The sequence below is a fragment of the Anguilla anguilla genome, chromosome 19 (genome assembly GCF_013347855.1).
Source record: "Anguilla anguilla isolate fAngAng1 chromosome 19, fAngAng1.pri, whole genome shotgun sequence".
NCBI lineage: Eukaryota > Metazoa > Chordata > Actinopteri > Anguilliformes > Anguillidae > Anguilla > Anguilla anguilla.
In genome coordinates, this window is record NC_049219.1 from 12,809,284 (window position 1) to 12,819,261 (window position 9,978).

Consider the following 9,978-nt stretch of genomic DNA (forward strand, 5'->3'; position numbering starts at 1 on the left):
ATTCAAAATTACATTATGGATATCTGGAACGGTTTTTTATTTTGGATACCTGAAATTGAAATTATGACTAGTGGATGGCTATGCGTAATATGCGTAATATGCATAACGTCAGTAATTTATGCACGACGTGCTCCCTTGCGTTATTGTTCGACATCAATGATGCAACCATCCTCGTGAATATGTATGACTGCCTTGATTCAAGGTCCCTCATTGGTCACAACCAGAAAATGCACGTTAATGTGTCGATTTTTGTTGTGTTAACGCGTAAAAATATTACGTGTTAACACGGCCAAACTCTACTTGTTAACACGCATTTTAATGTCATGTTAACGCGACATTAACGCCTCGTTATTTGCTCAAATGGCCTTCCATATTCCCGGATGCGCCTGACGCGAGCTTCTGTCTGTTGTCATCACTGACGCTGTGCACCGACAACGCTGTGCCATCCTCAGACAGCGCCACAAAACCTTTTTCGTTGCAGACCCATCCAACATCACAGCAACGGCTCGACCAGAGAAAGGGGTGAATATGCACATTCCTGCACGTTGAGCAAAAAGAACCATCTTTCTCATCCACTGCGGTGAAGGACACCAACGGAGGGATCTCATCTTCTGTAATGCAAAGCGCACACATTGCTGTTTTTCTCCTCTTTAATTCTACAAGTAGCTAAACCGGGATTTGCAAGAATGCAAAGAAACGCTGGTACATAAGAGAGAGTTGGATCGCCCTGAATATAGCCTTGGTGTTTACCGAGGGGGAAAATACAGGAAAGAAAAAAAAAAAACAGAAAACGGACGCTGAACGGAATATCGACCGTGGACACCATCAGACATAACCCGGTTTCATCACTTTCCACGGATCACGCCTCTCGGTCTTCTCGGCAAGACACGATCCAAATGAAGCTGAAGGTTGTTCATAAAATATCTCCGTAGCAACCACAGGACTGCGTTTGATTTCAAGGTAGATATCAGACTAGTTTATTTGTATTTATCGCTTGCGCTATTTTAGGTTAAAGGAAGGTGATGAACGCTTATTGAGACTATTTTTAGACTACAAGTTCAATGTCATTGCTCCATTCCTGGTGCTGTCTTATTCTGCAAGGGCGAAGCTAGAAGACAGACCCCTGTGTGTACAAATACAGGGCTGGACATAAGGTGATGTGTGGCGAGTTTCCCCATAGTAATCAACGGAAAGATTCAGACGCGTTAGTAGGACAGGCATAGATTGAACACTGATGTGGATTTTGCAAGCCTGCCCCAGCGAATGATGCTGGCAGACGACATGACAAATTTAGCAGGCGCATTTGAATGCACAGCTGTATTATCGACACGCATAAGCTGCCCTGCGCCAACGGTTTGAGTATCGGTAAACAAACACGCCCTTCATTGATCTGTTGATCACCTGTCCGCTTTAGGCTGCTGGAGGTCATTCCAGGTGAAAAATCACAACAAACCGTTACCAGTTGGAAAGCTTGGGGCGATGCTGCCGGCCGTCGAAGCTGCGAAGATCTATCAGACCAACTACGTGCGGAACTCCCGGGCGATCGGAGTACTGTGGGCGATATTCACCATCCTGTTCGCCATCGTCAACGTGGTGTGCTTCACCCAGCCGTACTGGATCGGGGATGGCGTGGACACGCCGCAGGCCGGCCACTTCGGCCTCTTCCACTACTGCGTCGGAAACGGACAGTCTCGGGAGCTGACGTGCCAGGGGAGCTTCACCGAGTTCAGCGCCATCCCCTCCGCCGCCTTCAAGGCCGCGTCTTTCTTCATCGGGATGGCCATGATGCTCGTCATCACCTGCATCGGCTGCTTCGCGCTCTTCTTCTTCTGCAGCACGGCCACTGTGTACAAGATCTGTGGCTGGATGCAGCTCGCGTCCGGTAAGTGACACGTCAGTTTAGCTATATATCTGGTGTATGTTGCGGGGAATTGCTGAATTGCTGAATCTCGTGGCATGCGTAATTTTGGGTTGTCGGGCCATACTCAATGCATCAGGGAAGTTAGGATGATGGGACATCTGTCCAGTTTTCTGGATGTCTCTTGAACACAATGAATATGGTAGAAACAGACCATTTTTGGAATACTCTCCTCAGGACATTGTCCTACAGCAAAATGGTCACCAAATCAAACACCCCCCAATGTCCCGGAAACTTTTTGTGTTATTTTGGTACATAATTATGCAGTTAAAACTGGAATAACATCCTCCCACAATTGCTCACAAATTCCTTGGCTGATTAGCTCGTATCTATGGAGACCGAAGCAGGTCAATACCGATTCAATAGCTGCACTGCAATTAAGTCTTATCCCGTGGCCTTCTGTTGCCAAAACCACTTCCAAACAGGAAGCTTTTCTAAAGAGGGAGGAAACTCTGTATTCTGAGTGAGTGAGTAATGGGAACGGTACCGCTCCAGTCCTGTAAGACGGGAAGATGGAGGCCGGGGCTGAGATATCTGATTAGATGCTATTACGTCCGGGGTCATGGCTCCACCTTTACGTGCCATTGGCTGGTTGATAAGACAGTCCATGATTACCCATCTGGTGATGCGTTTGCATTGCGTACCTGAGGGGAGGGGCACTGACCTGTGTTACAGCTCCTGAGTTGTTGATTGGCAGCACCTCCACGCCTCAGTGGCGGTGTGGAGCTGGTGTACACACCTGAGGAGCACGGTCAAGGCATGGCAGCGTTTAGGATGTCTGGTCTGCCGTCACACAAGCAAAAGCGCTCCTCCATTTTATAACCTCTCACAGGAACCGCGACAGAGCTCAGCATTAGCCCAGCAGAATGACCTTTTTATCTATTGTCTTTGTACTGTCACTCTCCACACTGCACTGCAGTTACCGCTAATTCAGAAATGTGGAAAACATTCAGCGCCTGCTGCTGGCGATAATCATCCCATTCCCATGCTTTTGCTACGGTTTCCGAGCTCGAAGTCGAAATACAGACGTTTCCTCCCCAGTGTAAACACACCGGTTGCTTCCATGCTGGAGGAACAGAAGGCGGTAAACTCATATCTGTCACCGAAATGGCGACTGAGCAAAAAAACGGAACCCGGAGCTGTCATAGGAAAGGGACGGGCGGGCACGAGGCCTGTGGAATGAAACGGAACGAGATGAGGGGCTGTTCGGCTGCGGAGTTCTTAATGAGGGAACAGACCGAGGGAGGGGGCGGTGGAATTTTCCGGGCCGGACTGAAGGCGTCCGTGCTGCCTGTGTGTGTGTGTGTGTGTGTGTGTGTGTGTAAGCAGGAGACAGCCCCGCGCTCATTACCGCCCGAACGGAGTCTCCGGAGTCCGAGGTCGCCATTAGAGAGAGAGGGGGGTGCGCGTAAAACACCCTCTCAGCGTATAGCGCCTTTCTGACCCCGGGAGTGCGCACAAAAGCCGCTAATGAGACACGCGCTGTCCGTTTCCTTTGCTGACAAAATGAGCGTGTGTGTGTGTGTGTGTGTGTGTGTGTGTGTGTGTGTGTGTGTGTGTGCGTGAGAGAGAGAGAGTGAGAGAGAGAGAGAGAGAGAGAGAGAGAGAGAGAGACTATCTAGTATCCAGGCTACTACAACAGATAAGTCAGCTGCAGGATTTAGTCATTGGGCCCAGGTTTGGTTGCAGCAGTGGTGTGCTAGTGCTAGTTCTGCTGCAGCTGCACCCTAGACAGGCCACTTAATCCAGCGACACTGAAGCGGAGACCGATGAGGAACTGCTGTAGCTGTTTGAGAAACATAATTAGGGAAATGAAAGAGATATGAGAGCAGGTGTATTTATTGTATAGTTGTGAGACCCACTTAAAAACCCAGAGCAGCAAGTGCAGCCCCGTGACAAGAGAAGGCAGCAGGGTGTAGTAACGGGCTCGTGTGCTGCATTTTGATATGGGCCCATGAACTGATTTCAGCACACAGTCCAGTTTCACTGCCCTCTCCCTCTATCCCTCCCCCTCGATCCCCCCCCTCCTCCCCAGGCATGTGCCTGGTCCTGGGCTGCATGATCTTCCCTGACGGCTGGGACTCGGACGAGGTGCGGCGGATGTGCGGCGAGCGGACGGACAAGTACTCGCTGGGCGCCTGCTCGGTGCGCTGGGCCTACATCCTGGCCATCATGGGCGTGCTGGACGCCCTCATCCTCTCCTTCCTGGCCTTCGTCCTGGGCAACAGGCAGGACGGCCTGATGACCGAGCAGCTGCTGGGGGACTGCAAGGGTAACGCCCCCACCCCCCCCCAAAAACCACCACACCCGCGCGCACATGCACGCGTGACGCGGTTACCACGGCAACGGGACCATTCCACACCGGGGAAATAATTACATATATGGGAAATAAACCCATATAGCGTATTCAGTTGAATAGTATTTTTTTTTGTTAATTTCAGTGTTTAAATAACGTAGATGTTAATTGGTATATTTCACCCCTGTACCATTTCCAATGCTTAGCAATATTAACAAAGTAGAACTGAAGGCAGAACAGTAGAGCAGGATTTATTGCGGACACGCTGTGTTAATTGAACCCGGGGACCGGTGGCCCGTTTGGATTAACTAATGGACAGTTACACACCTGGCCATGAACCTGTCACAGTGAATCACAGCCACAGTAAAAAATCACTCTGTCAATGCAGCAAGAGTGACAGGGAGGAGCAAACAGACTCCTGTATTCCAGACATCCACCGTACCACATAGCACTGTTTACAGCAATTGCTGTTCCATCTGCCCCCTGCTGGTTGTTACCAGTTTTGCCACTACTTTTTCTATGTCTATCACACAGCCTAATTACTGTCTCTCGTTCTCCCTCTTTCCTTCCCTCTCCTGTTGCAGACAGTGGAAACGCCTAACTCATACAGGTGGGTGCGCCCGCATGTACAAAGTTCAAAGACAAATGACTGAATGAAATGCACCCTCACGCCCTCTGGTGGTAGACTGAAACAACGCAAGGTTAACGATCCAAGAGCATACTTCAAAACACCACTGCAGTAGTGTTAATGCACACATGTTCAGGTAAAAAAGTACAGCTGTAGCAGGAAACTGAGTCTTACCTGAAGTCCAGTGCGTTCGCACAGAATGACCGAAACAAACGCTGTCCACTTTGTTTCCTGTCTGGCAGGATGTTGCGGTCCCCAGTAGGGGGCAGCTGCCCGTGGTTCAGAGGACGGCTGCCCACAGCGGTGGGTGGGGGGGGGAGAGAGGGAGTCGAGCCGGAGAGGAAAGGAGGACAGGAGAGGAGTGATGACTTCATCAGAGGACCGACAGCACCCTCTCAACCAAATGTAAAGAAATTATCTTCCAGAAACTTCTCTGCACAGTCCTTACCTCACACACACGTGCACACACACATGCGCACACACATAGGTGACCTTGTATAAAATAAAACCAAACCACCAAATACGAAAACCACAAGCATATTTATACGTGTACTTCTGAAAACACACTCATGGTCTAGTCGATAAAACACAAAATGTGTATCCCTTTGTGAAGCCAGTGTCTTGTTTATGCATTTGTGCCCATCCCATATCGTACCACAGTCGGTCTGGACTGTAGAACATCAGCCCAAATGTGGCAGTCGGTGCTGTGAGGGGGATGTGGGGTGCAGTCCCATGTCAGGTGGGGTGTGTCGAGGGGGGGGGAAGGACAAAGATTTTTCTGGCCAGGGCGAAGTACTGAGTCCTGCATGCGGGGGGCCGATCGATTGTCCCAGCATTTGACCCTGCAGCGGCCAATCGGATCTAACAGAGGATGGCAGCGCCCCCTAAAGGGTTTACTGTGTACCTGCAGGTCATGAGCCCATTTAGCAGGGCAACTGAACTGACAGCCTAGCCTGGGGGTCAAATCACAGCCAACCATAGATATTAAATTAGCTCTTCAATTATTGAGAAGAAAAAAAGTATTATTCTGCTTCTGTAAATGTCTGTGATAGTTCTGCATATTTTAAGAATCCACTTTGTATACACAGACGTAAAAGACGTCTAATCTGTGCATCGTTGTGTAAATAGTTTGTGTATTTGGCCCATATGCACTACTGGCTCACAGTAACAAGCATCTGAAGAATCCAGCCATACAAGACAATCTAGCAGACCTTTAGTTTACACAAGATACTACACAACACTTCAATAATCTATCCCACAATACATTGCGGTTCACCATTTAAAGCAGTGACAATGTTGATTAGGTATGTTGAATGTGTGTTAGTTTTTCGTCTTAATAGACCTTAATGTAAACGTGATGCAGGGTATTTGTAAAGATCGATATTTACTTGTGCAGTTACTGTATATTCGGGCCAATATCGTAGTGTTCAAAGTGCTTTTCCCTGGTTCCTACGACGGGATCGTTTCAGATATCACAGCTCAGACATCTCCTGCTTCAGAACATCCTACCTCCTCTACAAACCTCCTGTTCCTTTAGTCTGTTCTAAAAACCACCACAGGATCACATTTTAAAGCTTGTAAAACGAAGCACGTTGAATGTGTCTAAAAGTTGGGCGTTGCGAGCAGGCTGTTGGCTGTTGATCCGGCACACTCTAAAAGGAGGAGGATCACATGCTCAGCTGTGAATGACACGGGTGAGATGCTGCTAATGACGCAAAGGCACATCTGCCCTGCACGTGTGTGTGTGTGTGTGTGTGTGTGTGTGTGTGTGTGTGTGTGTGTGAGTGTGAGTGTGTGTGTCTGAGTGCATCCGTACATGTGTGTGTGTGTGTGCGTGCGTCTCTCTGTGGGCAAGCACGTGCGTCTACAAGGGCCGTCTCCATGGCAACACAGGAGAACAGCCCTTGTGACCACGCTGCCGTCTACAGGAACAGGAAACGCCTCGGGCTAGCGGCACAGAGCACCGCTCGGCCTCCGCGACACAGGTGCGCAGGCACAGGTGCGACCAGCCGGCCGAAGGGTGGGGCTCTGGAAACGCAGCGGGAAGTCAGAGAGAGAGGGAGGGAGGGAGGGAGGGAGGGAGGCGGGGCCTGTTCTGATCCGCTGCACTCCTCCTCTGCTACATCCGTTCGCTCTCCTCCGCTCCGCTTCACTGGGGGATTATTAGTCACGATCAAACGAGCCCAAACTCTGGATCAGAGTGTGTGCCGGGGAGCGGGGAAGTGACTCAGAACTGCTCAGAACACGGTCTCACACACTCTCACCCTCACACACTCTCACCCTCACTCTCACCCTCACACACTCTCACCCTCACTCTCACCCTCACACACTCTCACACACACACCCTCACCCTCACACACACTCTCACACACTCTCACCCTCACACACACACACACACACACTCACACACACACTCACACACCCTCACCCTCACACACTCACACACACACACACACTCTCACCCCCACACACTCTCACCCTCACGAACTCACACCCTCTCACACTCTCACCCTCACACACTCTCACCCTCACACACACACACACACCCTCACACACTCTCACCCTCACACACTTACACACTCACACACACTCTCACCCTCACACACTCACACCCTCACCCTCACACACTCACACACACTCACACCCTCACACACACACACACTCACACTCACACTCTCACCCTCACACACACACACACACTCTCACCCTCACACACACTCTCACCCTCACACACTCACACGGCTGCACATCATCCAGGCCAGACCGTTCTTTTTAATAAAAACCAAAATCTGAACCCTGCCACACCCTCTGTATAGCCTGGCAACTGTTGGGGTGGGGGGGGGGGGGGGGGGGGAGGGAGTGCTGGTGGTTCATAGGGATCTGTCTTAGCCCGTCTCCAGTATGTACACCAATGTGAATATTCAATATCTATACAAATCACTTGTAAATAAGAGATATGACTTAATAAAGGTTTTCATCCAATAACTGGACAGTGAGTGCTCTTATTTGGTCACTGAAGGTCCCCACTGCAGTGTTGAGTTATATTCAACATCAGTTGCTCTGTACCCCTGCTCTGTACCCCTGCCCTCAGGGTGCTGGAGAGGCCATTGGTCAGGCTCTCTGTGGAACACGCTCTGCACATCAACCAATCACAGCACAGCCGGTGTGGTATAAAACTGACATCACTGTGATTTTAATGAGCAAGGAGAACAGCAACAAGTGCGGTGCAAGTCACACTTCCACACACACGCACACACACGGACGCACACACATATGCGCACACACATGCACGTGCATGCACGCACACACACATACACACACACGCTCCCACACACAAAAACACACAATATTAATAAGGGGAAAAAAACGACAGAATAAGACAGAAAAGAAAATACAACAGTGCTACTGTCACGGAAACAGTCAGCTTTGCGTAGAGTGCTCCGATTTACAAAATGGGATGGGAGGCATGTACAAGCATAGAAAAGGAGAGAAGCCACTATTTACAGCTATGAAACCATCTATTTTACATTCATTTACACTTTCTACAAATGACCCTTCAAATCCAAAAATAAACGATTAGTTGCCCTGCCTACAGGAAAGACCTCGGCTAGGTTTCACTGACAGCCGAGTGGACATTTGCTTAGGTTCACTCTCTCCTCTCTCACTCGCTCACTCTCTCTCTCACAGACACACACACGTGCACGCACACACACACCAGGCGACAGTGATGCAATCTCCCAGAATATTTTTCTCTCTAAATCTCTGCAGAAAATGCACAGATATCGTTACAGATAGGAATAACAAAAATAATAATTCTGTATTTTCTTTTGTACAAAATACTCTCCCCCCTTTTGCTAAAATGAACCACTAAATAAACAAACGAATGTGTTCACAACCCCAATTCCAAAAAAGTTGGGACGGTAAACGAAATGCAAATAAAAACAGAAAGCAGTAATTTGTACATTTTGACTTGAATTCAAACAAAAACTGTATAAAGACAAGGTACTTCATGTTTCACCTAGTTAACTTCATTGTATTTTGAAAGAGGAAACGATAGATTGGCCTGCCTGCAGTCCTGACCTGTCTCCGATTGAGAATGTGTGGCGCATTATGAAGTGCAAAACACGGTAACGAAGGCCCCGTACAACTGTGCAGCTGAAGACCTGCACATTGGAAGAATGGGGGAAAATTCTGCTTGCTAATCTTAACCAACTGGTGTCTTCAGTGCGTAAATGCTTAATAAGTGTTATTAAAAGAAATGGTGATGTTACACAGTGGTAAACACTCGACTGTCCCAACTTTTTTGGAGCGTGTTGCAGTCATCAGATTTGAAATGAGCGTACGTTTCCAAAAAACAATGAAATTCACAAGGTAAAACATCAAATAACGTTCTGTTGTAGTGTTTTCAATATAGTACAGGGTGAATAGAATTTACATTATCGCTCCTTTTTGCTTTATTAACATTTTCCATACCGTCCCAACTTTTTTTGGAATTGGGGTTGTAAAAAAACGTCGAGGAAAGGACAGGACTATGGAATGTACGACGAAACAGAAAACTAGTAACTCAGACAGATGAACAGACAAACAGGGCTTTCAGCCACGGTCAGGAAAATTAAAAAAAAAGAAATGATAAAAATTGTCTTCAGTTGGAACAGTGCCAGAGAGAACGGGCCACAAGCACCGCCATCCGTCTGTGTTCCACAGAAAGTCTCTTTACAAGATTGTTTTAGTCTCTTCTTTTTTCCCCCTCTTTAAAGAAGTCTTTTAAAAAGCACCCTCGTTTAAGATTCCCGGGTTCCACACACCTCAACGAGCTCGGCGAGTGTTCCGCACACCTCCCCCCCCCCCAGCGAGGGACCCCTCAGCCCCCGCCCTACAGCGCCGGCTGCACTTCACCAGGTAATGTACCTGCGTGGGGGCAGGGTCTGGGTGGGAGGAGTCTGTTGTGGTGGGGGCGGGGGAGGGGGCGGGGGCGTGCCCTGCTGATGGGCCTGGAAGGTGGAGGGGGGTGCAGCGGGGGTCTGGAAGGCCCCGAGGCCGGGGAAATGGGGCGCGGCCGTGAGGGAGGGTCCGGGGGCGGGGGGTGGGGGCGGGGCTTGCTGCAGGGACAGGAGGCAGGCGCTGCTGGGCTGCTGC

At 49.3% G+C, this 9,978-nt stretch overlaps 1 protein-coding gene across 1 annotated transcript; it reads left to right on the forward strand.

The window, feature by feature from the left end:
- The first annotated feature begins 224 nt into the window (after nt 1-224).
- LOC118218666 (LHFPL tetraspan subfamily member 3 protein-like) lies at nt 225-5,711 on the forward strand. Its single transcript, XM_035401246.1, has 5 exons — nt 225-960; nt 1,415-1,882; nt 3,954-4,190; nt 4,799-4,824; nt 5,085-5,711. Exons 2-4 carry the CDS (start codon nt 1,480-1,482, stop codon nt 4,813-4,815), a joined length of 657 nt encoding a protein of 218 aa, XP_035257137.1. The 5' UTR covers nt 225-960; nt 1,415-1,479; the 3' UTR covers nt 4,816-4,824; nt 5,085-5,711.
- Nucleotides 5,712-9,978: the final 4,267 nt, after the last annotated feature.

Excerpts from the sequence above, each read along its gene's own strand:
- LOC118218666 (XM_035401246.1), top strand. The coding sequence starts at position 1,480 with ATGCTGCCGGCCGTCGAAGCTGCGAAGATCTATCAGACCAACTACGTG. Across the intron at positions 1,883-3,953 it reads CTGGATGCAGCTCGCGTCCG|GCATGTGCCTGGTCCTGGGC; the intron begins GTAAGTGACACG and ends CCTCCTCCCCAG.